Source organism: Pteropus alecto, unplaced genomic scaffold, assembly GCF_000325575.1.
Source record: "Pteropus alecto unplaced genomic scaffold, ASM32557v1 scaffold1197, whole genome shotgun sequence".
Lineage (NCBI taxonomy): Eukaryota > Metazoa > Chordata > Mammalia > Chiroptera > Pteropodidae > Pteropus > Pteropus alecto.
The window spans coordinates 121,866-136,871 of record NW_006441068.1 but is presented as its reverse complement, the minus strand read 5'-3'; the positions used below and the strand labels follow the sequence as shown (position 1 = coordinate 136,871).

The window sequence follows — 15,006 nt, the reverse complement described above, 5'->3', positions numbered from 1 at the left end:
AGAGGATGTGGAGAAATAGGAACCCTCATACACTGCTGGTGGGACTGCAAATTGGGACAGCCACTATGGAAAACAGTATGGAGGTTATTCAAAACACTGAGAACTGATCTACCATATGATCCAGCAATCCCTCTACTGGGTATTTACCCCAAAGATTTGAAAACTCATACCTGAAAAGAGATTTGCACACCAATGTTCATAGCAGCATTATTCACAGTGGCCAGGACTTAGAAGCAACTGAAAGGTCCTACGATAGGTGATTGGCTAAAGAAGCTTTGGTACATATATAAAATGGAATATTACTCAGCCATAAGAAGAGATGAAATACTGCCATTTGCAATAACATGGATAGACCTTGAAATAAGCATACTAAGCGATGAGCTAGACAGAAAAGGTTGAAAATCACATGATATCACTTATATGTGAATTAAAACCTAAAAGCAGCAAATGAGCAGGACAAACAAACGTAGACTCATGGACATGGACAATGGACTAGTGGTTAACAGAGGGGAGGGGTGGGGGAGGGGAAAAATAAAAAAATAAAATGTTAAAGTTCATTTTATAAACTAAAAAAATAAAAGGAAAAATTTCTGGGCTTTTGTTTCTATATTTGCAAAATGAGAGATTGAATAAATTGCCTTGTAAATCTTTTGTAATTCTTAAATTTTATGATTTTCTGGTTTGAGAAGAATTACAATGGACTTATCCTAAATGCCAACTCCCATTGTTTTTTAGGTAATAAGGTCATACTGAAATAATTTGAGGATATTTCATATTTAGTCATTGTAGAAAGGCAGTGAATACCCTATAGGAGTATAGAATATACAGTCTCTTCAAAAATATTTATTTATATTTTTTAATTTTATTAAAGTGTAGTTGGCACAGAGTATTTTATATTAGTTTCAGGTGCATAACAGCGATTCGACATATATCTTACGATGTGGTCACCGCACTGTCTAGTAACCATCTGTCACCGTGAAAAGTTATCACGCTATTATTGACTATATTCCCCTTCACCTTTTAACCTATCCCTTCATCTCCCTACCCCAAAGTTAAAATTGTGTTGGAGAAAGAAGATGAAAAATCTTGAAGTAAAAGTTTTAAAACATCCCTCCCTATTTCATAGCTAATCACACTGATTTTATAGATTACAGTATAAAGTACTTTTCTTCCCTATACAGTTTTAAATTTTGTTGGATAATGCTTTGAGGAAATAATTTTATGTACAGTCATGATTTCTACTTTAAACTACTTTTTCAAGTTCAAAAAATCAGTTTGAAGTACAAGTAAGCTATAATTAAAACTAAAAAGTAAAGAGAAACTTTGTTAGGATTGTTAAAAAAACTTACTTATTATTGAAAAGTTTAATACAGTCACATGGTACAAATTCAAAAGGTACAGCAAAGGCATCCAGTGAAGTCTCCCTTTCAACCCTGTCCCCTGGCCACTCACTTCTGCTTTCTGAAAGAAATTACTGTTGCCAGTGTCTTGTGTCTCTTTCAGAGATAGTCTATGTGGAAATATTTTTTACTTAAAAATTATACTTATTTTTGAATAGCTAATACATGTACATGAAAAAATTCAAACGTGAAATTACACTGTGAAAAGAATTTGGAGATGGAGATTTTTCAATTTATATCATTTTTTGTGGGTTCTCCTGAACCCAGCGATAATTTTTTAGGGCAATATATAGAAATGCGTACAGAGTAAAAATAATTTTTACTTAAAAATTACACTTATATTTGAATAACTAATACATGTCCATGATAAAACGTGTACGCAATTAAAAGAATTTTCTTTGACCACCGACAATTCTCAGTTCCTTTGTTTCCCTCTCCAGAGACAGTCATTGTTTCTTACATATCCTGGATATAGTCTAAAAATAAGCATAATTAGTGTACGAATATACTATTAGTGTGTTAGTGATAGCTTTCATAATACCATCTCAAGTGTAGTAGATTTATTAGGATAATGTGTTCAAAATAAAATTCCTCATTTACAGAAAATCACTAAAGTTTGGAAAATATTCAGACAAGTTACCTGACCATGTGCTGTACATTTCCTTCAAATTTTAAACTTGTAACACAGGTATCCACTGACTTAACCTGTCTTCTTTTTTGAGGGTAAAAGTGAATAGAAAGATATGAAACAAAAATATAGGTGCAATTAAGCTGAGAACATTTTGTTTCCAGGATTTGGGAAAGAAACAAGTTTATGAACTCAAAAGTGATTATAGAATATCTCCTTTGAGCTTTAAGCATTGGGTTAAGTTGATTTGGAGCGCTGCCCTTTGAAAACCAGCTCCTTTACCCAAATGCCGCTAAGCCTCCAGAGGCCTAGATGTCGCTGTGGCTCCAGGATGAGGGTGGTATGGTTCTCTGTGGTTATGCAGTTGGGGGCGGAGGAGCCGAGAGTGGCCGGGAAATGATGGCTGATGAAGAGGAAGAAGGCAAACAGATCTTGCAGAAATTGCAGGTGGGGCAGAGGGTTAAAACCTATATGTACTTTCGTACTGGGAAGAAGCAAGGAACCTAGTTTATGCAGTACCTGCGAGTTCCTTGCAAATACACGACACTGCATGTGTTGGTGTTACTATAACAACTTCCGAAGGTGCAGCGGCAGGCAGCCAAGGAAGGGGAGCAGCCCACACGTGTGTTGGGACCCCTTGCTCTGACCTGACTGCTCTTAATTTCAGTCCTGCATGGAAAAGGATTTGTTGCTCCTAACTTTATACCTGCGCATTCTTGTGAAGTTTTTTTTCTGGATTCACGCATAACAGATAGCATTCACACATGTACGGCCGATCTACGGGAGCTATTACTACGTGATTTGATCCCTACCAAGGCCGTTTCTTCGGTACTTTTCTGCCTTGAAATTGGTAACAGTCACAATAATGCCTTGCACTGCATGTATTCTGGTTACTTCCGTTAGCACTTAACAGTTGTTGTTGTTGTTACTTCCTTTAGCACTTAACAGTTGTTGTTTTGCACTCTGCTGCGCTCCCAGTTTGGGGTCAGATGCAGAGAGGTCCAGACTCCACCCAGTCCACAGTTGACTGCGGTTTTGACCAGGACTAGTCTTTTGTACTTGGTACGTGAGAGCTTACTAGTTGCTTGGCTCTTTATCTTTCTTTTAATGACTCAAGATTTTTCTTTCCTTTTTTCTTAAAAAAAATTTATTATTGCTTTCAAGTATACAGTACATACAAGATTTTTCTTAAACCTTAGAAACTCAGTTCTTTGTGTTCTAAGACAGCCTGGAATTTAAGCGTTAGACCTGTGACAGGCTTGTAACTTGCTTAAAAGTTTCTAATGAAAAAGTTTAAATATTGGTGAGATTTTGATTTTTGAACAGATTAAAATAATAACACTTTTTAGAGTGTGAGCTTTGTCTCCCGGTTGACTTGAATTAGCTTAATTTTATTCCCAAGCGTGATTTGCTGAAATCAGATTCTGAACCCTGGCTCCATATTAGAAATATTATCATCGTATATATGTTTTTATATGTATAGAAAAAATATGAAAAAGTATGCTAAACAGTGGTTATCCCTGAGGTGATTGGGAATGATGAGGAATTTTTACTTTGTAGTTTTTACATGTACCTATTTGAATTTTAACAACTTATATATATTGATTTTGCCATGAGAAAAAAGTTATTAAAATGTTCAATCCAAGAAAACAAATCACAACAAAACCAAACAATGCATTGCATGTTTGTTTAATAACTAAAAACAAACAAACAAACAATAAGACTAAAATTCCTAATTTACAGCCATGCTGATTGCAGGGTGAAAAGAAATGTGTTGTAATTTTTTATGAGAAATGGGTTGTAATTTTTTCTGAGAGCTGCCTTTTCCTGTGCTCATTTTTGGTAAATGCACTAGGTATCTGGGGTATCTTGGGATGAGCGGGGAAGGTGCAGGAATAGAATAGAGGAATGGAGTAGAGGAGAGGAAAAAGATAGTGATGTTGCTATTCATGAGAATATTAGTAAGCTTTAATTTCATCTTAAAGACACCTTAGGATAGAAGGAATGTATAAAAGGGTATTTCTCAAAGTGTATTTTACAGACCATTTTTATTATAGTCATCTAGAGTACTTGTTAAGATGCAGGATTTTTAGTTTTGCTAAAACTAGTGAAATCAGAATCTCTGCAGGCTGGGTCTGGGAAATAATACACATGAATAAAATTTGAAAAGCATTGCTGCATAGGGTGCTAGTCCATTCCCTTTGTCCTAGGTTGGGTTTTAAGTTAAGTATAGCAGGGGTCCCCAACCTCTGGACCATGGACCAGTACCAGTTCATGGCCTGTTAGGAACCGGGCCACACAGCAGGAGGTGAGCGATGGGCAAGCAAGTGACTCTTTATCTGTATTTGCAGCAGCTCCTCAGCGCTAGCATCACCGCCTCATCTCCACCTCAGATTGTCAGGCATTAGATTCTCATAGGAACACCGGTCCTTGGTGCCAAAAAGTTTGGGGACTGCTGAAGTATAGGGCATAAGTATTTGTTATAGACAAGGATGATTCATGAACTCATTCAATCAATATACTTAATGAGAGCCTATGATGTTCCAAGCCCTGTAGTAGTGCTCTGGTATATCTCTAAACAAAACCGATAAGTCCCTCCCATCATGGAGCTTACATTCCAATCGTAGTGACAGATAACAGACAGTTAATGAATAGGTTACATAATTTCAAATGATAAGTACTATGAAGAAAAGTAAGTGTGGTTTAACAGTGGCCAGAGGAGGAAGAGGTTACTTTAGTTTGCATAGTCAGGGAAAGCCTGTCTGAGAAGTTGATGTTTGAACTGAGATCTAAATGATGAGTGTCCAGGCAGAGGGAACAGCATGTATAAAGACCCCAAGGCAGAATTGAACTTGGTGGATTTGAGGAACTGAATAAAAGCCAGTATGGCTTGAGTATTGTAGGAGGGAGAGTGGTAGGTAGTAAAGTTTGTGGCAGGATGAGTAGTGGGAGGTCAGATCATATAATCTTCTACGCTATAGTAAAATTTTATTCTGCCTATAGTGGGCAACTATCTGAGGGTTTGTGATATAATGTATGTTTTTGTAAGGTCACTTTCACTATAGTGAAGAGAATGAGAGAGAGTAGAAGTAAGATGACCCAGTAAGAAGTTCTTGTAATAATCCAGGCAAGTAATGATGCTGATTTAGTTAGTGCAGGATAGTCATAGTGGGATGGAGACAGGCAGATGGATTTAGGATGTGCTGTGGAGGTAGTTAAGACGATAGAATAGTATTAAATATTTCTGCTGTTATTTGGTTTCAGGAAAGAATAGATAATGGAAAACCTGGTGTCACAGGAAGACTCAAAGATAGAGGAAAGAGCATATTTACTCGGAAGGAATGCAAAGGAGCCAGAAATTGACTTGACAAAAAACAAAACAAAACAAACAAAAAACCTCTAAATACAAATATTTCACAAAACAAAATCCTGCAAAAATACCAAGGTTATCAAACTTAAATTGGTCTGTCATTGGAATGTGATGACTCTCACATGTTATCATATTCACAAAGGTCATGTATTTTCAGATACCAGCATAGGAAAAATCAGGGATAAGATTGTTTTTGTTAGGAAGTCCAGTTTTGAGGATAAATTTCAAAGTTTTATACTTTGGGGACCAGTATCAGATAGGATTATCTTATTAACTTTCATTTTATCTCAAGTTGCAAAGTGGTAAGTGAAGTGCTTAGTTCTGTTAGAAGCCCTATTGGAGCTGGAAGACAGAGAACTATCATCATAGTACAGAGACTGGCATGGGACACTGGCTACTTTCCCTCATGATTTGTGGCATTTTGATAGCCATGTCTGCTTGCCTCTTGTGTTATTCCTAGGTGAGTTATAGAATCAGTATTTCTCGCCAGTTGCAAATTTTCTGTTCTGGTGTTCTCTCCAATTAATGGTACCATCCTTATATTTCCTAGGAATTGGTGGATCAACTATATTCATTTCGAGAGTGCTATTTCGAGACACATAGTGTTGAGGATGCTGGTAGGAAGCAACAGGATGTGCGGGAGGAGATGGAGAAGACCCTGCAGCAGATGGAGGAAGTAGTGGGTATGAGTCCCAAAAAAGCATGCAACCCTCTGTCCTTCACTGAAATGTGATAGAGTTTTGCTCCCTTTCTGTAGGCTCTTTGGTATCCTATTTGTGGCTGCTGCAGCAGAATATTTTTTCTAAGGGCCCCTGTGCAGGATGGCAGCCTTTTAGTCCTCTAAACGAATTTTCTTAAAGTTTGATTATAGCAAATGCCATGAAATAAAAAAGATCATACTTGTTGCTTGAACTGTTGCAGTGATCTTATTAACCGACTTTTCTGCCTCTAATTTTTTACTTCCAAATCAACTTATATAATGACCACGGCCATTATCTTTCTAAATTATTACTTTATGCATTTAATCTTATCCTTTTGTCTGCCTCTTTGCTCAGGTATCTTCAGATTCCTACTGTTGAGTGGTTGAAGTCTACATCCCTTAACCTGGTGTTCACGTTTCCATTTTCTGACTTTTTTTCCTGCCCTTATCTCTGACTACTTACAAGAGAAATTTTTGTTTCATTCAGATTGGAACATGCGTTCTCCCATGAACATATCACGTGTATTTCTGCCTCTGTCTTTGTCTACATCATTTTCCTACTTGGAGGGTCTTGTCCTTTTTCCTTTTCACTTTTTAAAGCTCATTCATTCACTCTATGCGTATGCTCCTTTTCATTGTGGTTTTAATTGTCCCTGTATATACTTTGTCCTCTCCAATAGATTGTAAGTCACTCAAAGGTAAGGGTAATGCTTTCTTTGTTATCCCATTACATAACATGTTACTTTACATATGGCAGATTTTCAATAAGTGGTTTGTTCATAAAGATTTTCTTCAAGTATTTAATTTCTAGAGCTGGCATAGAGTTATTCCTTGAGAGAAAGTGTCCTGGTCTTATCTGTAAGACTGCCTGGGTTTTTCTTTTCTGCCGTAGCTTTATCTTTTCTCTTTCCTCCCAGGTTCTGTCCAGGGCAAGGCACAGGTTCTGATGCTGACTGGGAAGGCACTGAATGTGACTCCTGACTATAGCCCTAAGGCTGAGGAGCTTCTGTCAAAAGCTGTCAAGCTGGAGCCCACGCTAGTGGAAGCCTGGAACCAGCTGGGTGAGGTGTATTGGAAGAAAGGGGATGTTGCAGCTGCCCACACCTGCTTCTCAGGAGCCCTCACCCATGTGAGCCACCCACTATCATCTAGAAGACACAGTTGGGAAGGATGGGATTCCTTTGGTTCTTTGAATTTCCCTAGGGTCTGAATACCAGAGTAGAACTACATTGGAACAAAGAGAATAGAATGAGAAGGGAGAAAGGATGCAGGAACAGACCTGGATGAGGGAAACAGGGACAGGGGACTGAGAAAAGAAGATGATGGGATAAGGTTCAGGGGTAGATGAGAAGTGAAGAAAAGTTAGCAACCAAGTCGATTCTTGTAAATGTGGGCCTAAAGTACAGATGGCAGTAAGAATTAAGATGACAAATTAAATTTAGAAGATGGAGATAGAATAGATCTGGAAAGGGGAACGAGAATCAGGAAGCTTAAATATATGTCTTCTCCATTTGCAGTGTAAGAACAAAGTCTCCCTTCAAAACCTGTCGATGGTGCTTCGCCAGCTGCGGACTGACTCTGGAGATGAACATTCTCGCCACATCATGGACAGTGTCCGGCAGGCTAAATTGGCTGTGCAGATGGATATCCATGATGGCCGCTCTTGGTGTGAGTACTCCCAAAAGATCTCCAATCAGTTTCTAGAGCAGTGTTTCTCAAACATGGTTGCATACCAGAACCATCTGGAACTCATCTGTTGAGTCTGACTCTAAGTGTGAAGCCAAGGTACTTTTGATTTGAAGAAGCCCAAAAGGTATTTTGATGGACCACTATTCTAGGAACTCTTGAATCTTTTCATTCAGGGAGAGGATGCTTATGTTTCCATATAAGCAAGGCAAGGCTTATTTTAGTGTGTTTAATTTTCTCCTTCAGGTCCATGTTTGCCTCTTTATCCCCATGGAGTGTGGAGTATATTAAATGTAGTGTCATCACTGGTTTGTGTTAGATGTGAGGCCTTTCAAATAGACTTTTGAGGGTGACCAAAATAGGTCAGCTCTTGAACTTGGACTCTAATATCATCTACTACTGTTTCAGTATTTTTCTCCTTCCTTAGAAAGGACAAGATGGCTATAGTGTGTGTTTCCCTTCTTTAGGTCAGTTAGGCTCAGGTTAACTAGTTTCCCTTGAAGGCAGGCCTTATTAACTCTTGTTAAGAACAGAAGGCTCTAGCATATTTCAAAATGGCTCCTTTTACCCCTACTCTTGCTGGAAGTAGGAGGGGATTTTTTTCTCTGATATTTGATGTGGGAATCTGGTTGAGCTACTAGTGGTAAATCTCACAGTACTGTGGGGCCCCCCTTTTGACTGGGACCCCTGCAGTTTTTAACTCTCAAACTTGTCCATGCTGAGCCTCTAGTTATTCATCAATTACAGTTCAGTTTTTTGTATCCCAGCGCTGCTTCTTGTGGCAGCTTGTGAGTTTCTGCTCCGCTAAGCCATTAATCCCTATATTTGCCTTTCTGTCTCTCCAATTTTGGGGGTAGTAATTTGCCCTGTGTTGTACTCTCTCCATCCAAGAAGAGTTGTAGCTTTTTCAGTCTGTTCAGCTTTTACTTGTTAGGATGGAGTGGTGACTTCTAACTTCCTTACATGGGAAACTATATATCTCTTTCAGATATTCTGGGGAATGCATACCTTTCTCTCTACTTCAATACTGGCCAGAACCCTAAGATCTCCCAGCAAGCCCTTAGTGCCTATGCCCAAGCAGTAAGTATTTATGGTCACCCAGGCCACATGAACAGATGCAGCAACAGAAACAAGAGTGTCATTAAGTCTTCCTGTGGCTCTTTAGCAAGCAGGATGGTCAGTGCTTGCTGGCATCCAATGTGAGTGATTTTGCAAAGGTGTGTCTGCAGAAGTGACATTTCTTCTTACATCTTGAGTATTACTAACCACTTGCAGTATGGTGCCTCAGTGCTAGATAGCTTCTTTGAGCTGTCTAGATTTCTTTTAAGGCATATATAACCAAATCACAGAGCCCATCTCAACATATTCATTTTTTTTTTTAAATGGGAAAAAAGTCTTTATTAAAATAATGCTGATTAATATTTGTGTTCATATTTTAAGAAAAACGAAAACTCTAATACTTAAGTATGAGTCAAGTGCTATCCTCAGAATAACCATTAGTACGGCTCTGGAATTCCCACAAGTGAAAATAGAAGACAGCATGTAACCCATTCTACATCACTTCTTAGGCATTGTTTCACCAGAGCTCATGCTTTGCTTAGGCTTTCAGGCCATTTTTATACCGATAGCCACTTGCATGGAAGTTTCCTTCAGGCTTTGAGGGCCTGGTTACTCATGATTGGAAGGTTCCCATTGGCCTTCTGAGCTCTTTTTATTTAGGCCTTATTCACATGTCTTCATTTGCTTTCTGCTCTTGATACAGAGAATTGCTTTTTAACTTGCCATCACTTCCTTTGCTTGGTGTGGCAGAATAAAGACTACAGTTACCTTAGAGTCAAATTTGCAGTTAAGGGACTGTCCTTTTTTCAATCAGGAACTTTTAGGCAGAGGATTTATATTTTACTCTAATTTCTTAATTTTGTTAATGATTATATTGTAAAGAATAATGTGATATACTCCTTTAAAAGTTTATATTTGGCCTCTACTAAATAGTTGCTTTTAACTCTTCTTCAACCACACTCATATTTTTAAACATATGTGAACTAACCATTTAAACAATTTTAATTCGTGTTGTCTGTGCTTTTGCAATGTGCCAGGCAATGAATCGAGTTTAAAAAATAAAATGAACATATCCATGAACGTTGCCAGCAGTTTCTTCTAGCACATTTGTCAGCACTGTCATGTGTTTCCGGCCATCTACACAAACTAGAGAATCAGAAGTTGACTTTCAATGTGTGATTTAAGGGGACTTGGGTATGGAAACATGATTCTACCTGTGCCTGGAGCTATTCTCATAGGCAGAGGAAATGTATTACATTGATATCATTTCTTTCCTCAGTTTCCCTCATTTATACCATCATCTCACTATTACATTTTTTTTGTCAGAATGCTTTCACATATTTCTTCATCTTTATACCAGTGCATGGATAAATTATAATCATATTTTTAAAGGTTCACACACTTAACAGAAACCCTTCTATCCTTGGGGTTTCAGGGACTGCATAATATAGCACATAAACAATGGCTGTATAGCAGTGTGGGTATAGGTAACATTTTGACAAGGAAGAGACTTGAATTTTTTCAGGGAGAGGTGGCCTAGGACATGTTGGGCATGGCCATCCTTAAGATTAAGGCGAGATCCACTGATGATCTTTTTATCCCACTGCAGGAGAAGGTAGACAGGACAGCTTCCAGCAATCCTGACCTTCATCTGAACAGGGCAACGGTGAGACTTGTGGGGTGGTGGTCATCTGCAAGTCAAATAAATAACATATCCAGGTCTCAGCCTGTGAGGATAGTTGAATGTTCGTAGAGACAAGGTTGGGTACAAGCTGCAAGAGAAAAGTCAAATTATTTCTAGGAAGAACTAGCTCAGTTTGACTTCAGTATCTGGTGGAGTCACTGGAGAGCAAGGATAAGAGGTTGTGGAGGTGGGAGGGTATATGAGGATGGAGGAGACAGAAGACTTTTTTGATATGTTCATTATGAATATAAAAATAGAATGACCCGATATATGCAACTTAATTGTTTTAGAGTTTGGAAGTTAGCTTTTTTGAAATGACTCCATCTTTGGGGTTGCGATCACCCTGACCGGGAAGAAGGATGTTAAGGTGTTACCATCTCTTCAGGATGTGTGTTGTAGGAAAACAACTGGGTAGGAAAACATTTATTTCTCTAGAGTCCTAGTCCATGGTGCTATTACTTCCCGCCTGGCATAGTTTGTGTTAAATATACATATAATTGGGAGGTATTTGGCTACTTTTTGTGCAGTTACATAAATATGAAGAAAATTATGGAGAGGCCCTGGAGGGCTTCTCTCGGTCCGCAGCACTGGACCCTGCCTGGCTAGAGCCCCAGCAGCGAGAGCAACAACTCCTGGAATTCTTGAACAAGTTGACCAGTCTCCTTGAGAGCAAGGTAAAGATGTCTAAATGCTGAATCATACTTTTTTATTCTGCTGCAGGTGAATAAATCAGAACAGAATAAGCCTAGATAGTAGTGATCGTATTAGAAGTGGGTAGGCGGGAGGGAAGGACGAGACTCTCAAGGAGAGTGACTAGTTCTCAGTTTGGTGTCTGTTTCCCCTTCCTGTGCAGGGAAAGATGAAGACCAAAAAGTTGCAAAGCATGCTGGGAAGCTTGCGCCCAGCCCATCTCGGCCCTTGTGGTGATGGGCACTATCAGTCAGCCTGTGGACAGAAGGTGACCCTCGAGCTCAAGCCACTGAGTGTGCTGCAGCCTGGTGTGAACAGTGGTGCTGTGGTCCTGGGAAAGGTGGTGTTCAGCCTTACCACAGAGGAGAAGGTCCCCTTGTGAGTTTCCCTTTGTCTTTCTTCTTTTTCACCCTTTGGAACTAGTGCTCTCGCATCTGGCCTTTCTCTGGCAGTAGAGGCATTGTTAGTGGTCACAGATGACTGAGTTTTGCTTCCCTTCTGTGACTATACCATGTGCCGGTAGTGTGTAGCCTATGTCTAATGATATAGATTACATTACCATCTATTTCCCCCTCTATTTCAACAAATATTTATTGAGCGTCTGCTATATGTGTTATAGGGAGTAAAGAAAAAAAGAAACATAAAGGACTCAAGTGAAGCTTGCTTATAGTCTAGCAGAGGAAACGAGTTAAGAATTTTCATTTAGAAAATTTTAACTCTTAAAAAATTAGAGTTTAATCAGTGCCATCACCCCGGGTCCTCCACTCACTTCCAGGAAGTTTTCTTGCATTCCTCTCAGTCAGTCCCTACTCTTGTTCCTTAATTGAGAATTAGCTTTTATTTTTTAACCCAGCTAATTTTCCATTCTTTAAGATTCAGTTTCAGGGTCTCTTCAAGGAAACCTTCCCTACTTTTTGATTTAAACATTTCTCCTCTGGGTTCCCACACCCAGCCTTTGGCTTTACTGAATTTAGCACAAGGGAAAAGTTATTCTGGCACCTATAACGGTTGTACTGTAAGTGATAGTTTAACTGTCTGACTCCTGCTAGACTGTAAGCTCACTCATTGCTGATTTGGTATCTTACTGCTCAGCACAATGCTTGACACATAATGGGTATTTGGCGACAGTTTGTAGAATTACATTAAATTCACGGAGAGTTTGATGAAGGTCGTGATAGTTAAATTGGTAGACCAGGAATAATGTTTCAGCTGTAACATTTTGAGCTAGTTCATTATTAATGTTTGTTGAATGGTCTCAGTGTGCATGTGTCCTAAATTCTTGGCGGAGTGACAGATTAATGAGTCTTATGCATGTTCTCTAAAGATACTATATATTTAAGACAAATGAGGTCTCAATAGGTTTTCTAATAAGCACCTAAGAAAGCCCTTGCTTATTTTACTGGTATTTTAAAACCACTGTTTCTGTTCTTCTTTCTTGCCTACTTCCCCTTAACCCATCATGACCTGGCAGCACCTTTGGCCTGGTAGATTCAGACGGACCTTGCTATGCAGTGATGGTGTACAACATGGTGCAGAGTTGGGGAGTGCTCATTGGGGACTCTGTAGCCATCCCTGAGCCCAACCTTCGGCTTCACCGAATTCAGCACAAGGGAAAGGTGAGTCATAGCTAGGATTCTTTCTCAACTTATGGGCTCTGAAAGGGGGACCAAGTTTATCTCTTAAAAAATATATACAGCAATGCATGTATATATGTGTGTGTGTGTATGATATCAAATATACACACATATGTAATTTTTACTAAAAAGGGAAACTACTGGTAAACCAAAAAAATGAAAAAAATGGACTGAACAGACAAAGACAAATACTATATGATATCACTTATATATGGAATCTAAAAAGCCTAACTTGTAGAAAACAGAGAGAAGAATGGTGATCACTGCATGGCGGGGGATTTGGGAGATGTCATTTAAGGGTATAAACTTGTAACCAGTAGATAAATAAGTCCTGGAGATCTAATGCACAGCACAAAGGTTATAGACAAAAATATGGTGTATACTTCAAAGTTGCTAAGAGACTAGATCTTAATTGTTCCTCCTACAAAATAGAAATAATAATTATGTGATGTGATAGAGGTGTTAGCTAACACCAGGGTAATAATCATGTTGTAATATAGAAATGTGTTAAATCAACACGTTGTACACGTTAAACTTACACAATGTTACATGTCAATTATCTCAATAAAAGTAAATTATAAAAATAGACTGAAGTATTGTCACTCAGACGTTACTGTTTACAGTTTGATATGTATACTTCCAGTCTTTTTCCTTTCATAAATATATATATACACATTCATATGTATTTTTAATCATAAGCAAATGTTTATGAGCATTTCCTGTGCTTTTACATATTCTGCAATATCGCTCTGAATTTACGCATAGATATGGTGATAATTAAAATTTACTGAACATTAACTGACTTCTAGCTGTGCTAAGAGCTCTACTGCCTGCACTGGCTCATTTAATCTTCATAAAAACTCTCTCTGAGAGTAGGTATTTAACTTTCTTTTTTATGTTTAGTTCAGGGGTCAGCAAACTATAGCCTATTGACCACATCTGGGTCACTGTCTGTTTTTGTATGGCCTGTTAGTTAAATTTCAAAAAAATTGAAAGAAGGGTAATAGTTTGCGATAATATGAAAATGATAGGAAATTCAAATTTTAGCGTTTAGAATCAAAGTTTTGAGAAAATGTCACACTCATTTGTTTACTATTGTCTGTGGCTGCTTTTGCACTACAGTGTCAGTTGAAATCTTCTGTGACAGAGATGATATGATCTGACCCTCAAAGCCTAAAATATTTGTTATTTGGCCCCATACACAAAAAATTTGCTGACTCCAGATCTAGATCATTTCCAGTTTTTTCCTGTTAAAAAAAGCACTGTAGTAAATATTTTTATATCTGCCTATATCCATGATTACTTCTTTAAATGAATTTCTAATGTACAGTAATGGCTCCAGAGGGTATACAGAATTCTAACATTTTTGCTACATATTGCCAAATTCGTTTTTGGAAGGTTGTACCAGTTATTACCAAGGTAGATAACCAAGAGTAGATATGAGTAAAGTGAACTGATATCTTTTCTGTTATTAGGAGAACGTCTAAACCACACATTCTGTTTCTTTCTCTTGGAATAAAAGGAGAAGTAACTTTATATATGGCAGGTTAACTTAAAGCCCTACAAACACCTGGACTAAGTATTTCCCAGAATTTCCACTGGCTCTGTCTGGCTGCTATGTGTATGTAGTTATAATTGTCAGCAAACACTATGGGAAGGGAAGATTCTGTGAAAGCACCTTTTTGCTAGGCAGTGCCAGGAACCTGTCTTTTTTGAATCAGAGAATTGTCTCATTCTTGTAGTGACACTGCTGGCACCCTACCTGCCCCAGATTTTTCTTCTGAAGATTGACAACTTTGAGGAAATCACATCCTCTTTGTTAGCTCAGCTCTGTTGAATGTGAGATGGAGGTAAGGGGTGTGTATACTGAGAAGGGAGAGAGGAGGAGAAAGTCACAGGTGGTATATCCCCCTGCAGGAGTTTGTTCCATCTTAGGATCTATAACGAACCTCTGTTTGTCTTTTCTAGGACTATTCCTTTTCCAGTGTTCGCGTGGAGACACCCCTCCTGCTGGTGGTGAATGGGAAGCCCCAGGGCTCCAGCAGTCAGGCTGCTGCTACAGTGGCATCTCGGCCACAGTGTGAATGACCTTACTTAACCTGCATGCTAAAGAGGGAGTGGAGGCGAGGAGATAAGCTCAAGGGGCATCCATAAG

At 38.7% G+C, this 15,006-nt stretch overlaps 1 protein-coding gene across 2 annotated transcripts; it reads left to right on the top strand.

Annotated features, from left to right (window-relative positions):
* The first annotated feature begins 2,374 nt into the window (after nucleotides 1–2,374).
* TTC5 (tetratricopeptide repeat domain 5) lies at nucleotides 2,375–14,997 on the top strand. 2 transcript variants are annotated; one of them, XR_001517499.2, is made up of 11 exons: nucleotides 2,375–2,475; nucleotides 5,949–6,081; nucleotides 7,016–7,227; nucleotides 7,616–7,766; nucleotides 8,773–8,864; nucleotides 10,453–10,509; nucleotides 11,055–11,201; nucleotides 11,381–11,595; nucleotides 12,689–12,833; nucleotides 14,594–14,701; nucleotides 14,820–14,959. XR_001517499.2 is itself a non-coding variant. In XM_006918285.3 (10 exons), the coding sequence occupies exons 1-10, from the start codon at nucleotides 2,425–2,427 to the stop codon at nucleotides 14,937–14,939; spliced, it is 1,323 nt and encodes a 440-aa protein (XP_006918347.1). In that variant the 5' UTR covers nucleotides 2,375–2,424; the 3' UTR covers nucleotides 14,940–14,997. The 2 variants fall into 2 exon arrangements, 1 of the variants encoding a protein (XP_006918347.1); XM_006918285.3 differs by lacking the exon at nucleotides 14,594–14,701 and having other exon boundaries at nucleotides 14,820–14,997.
* The last annotated feature ends 9 nt before the right edge of the window (nucleotides 14,998–15,006 follow it).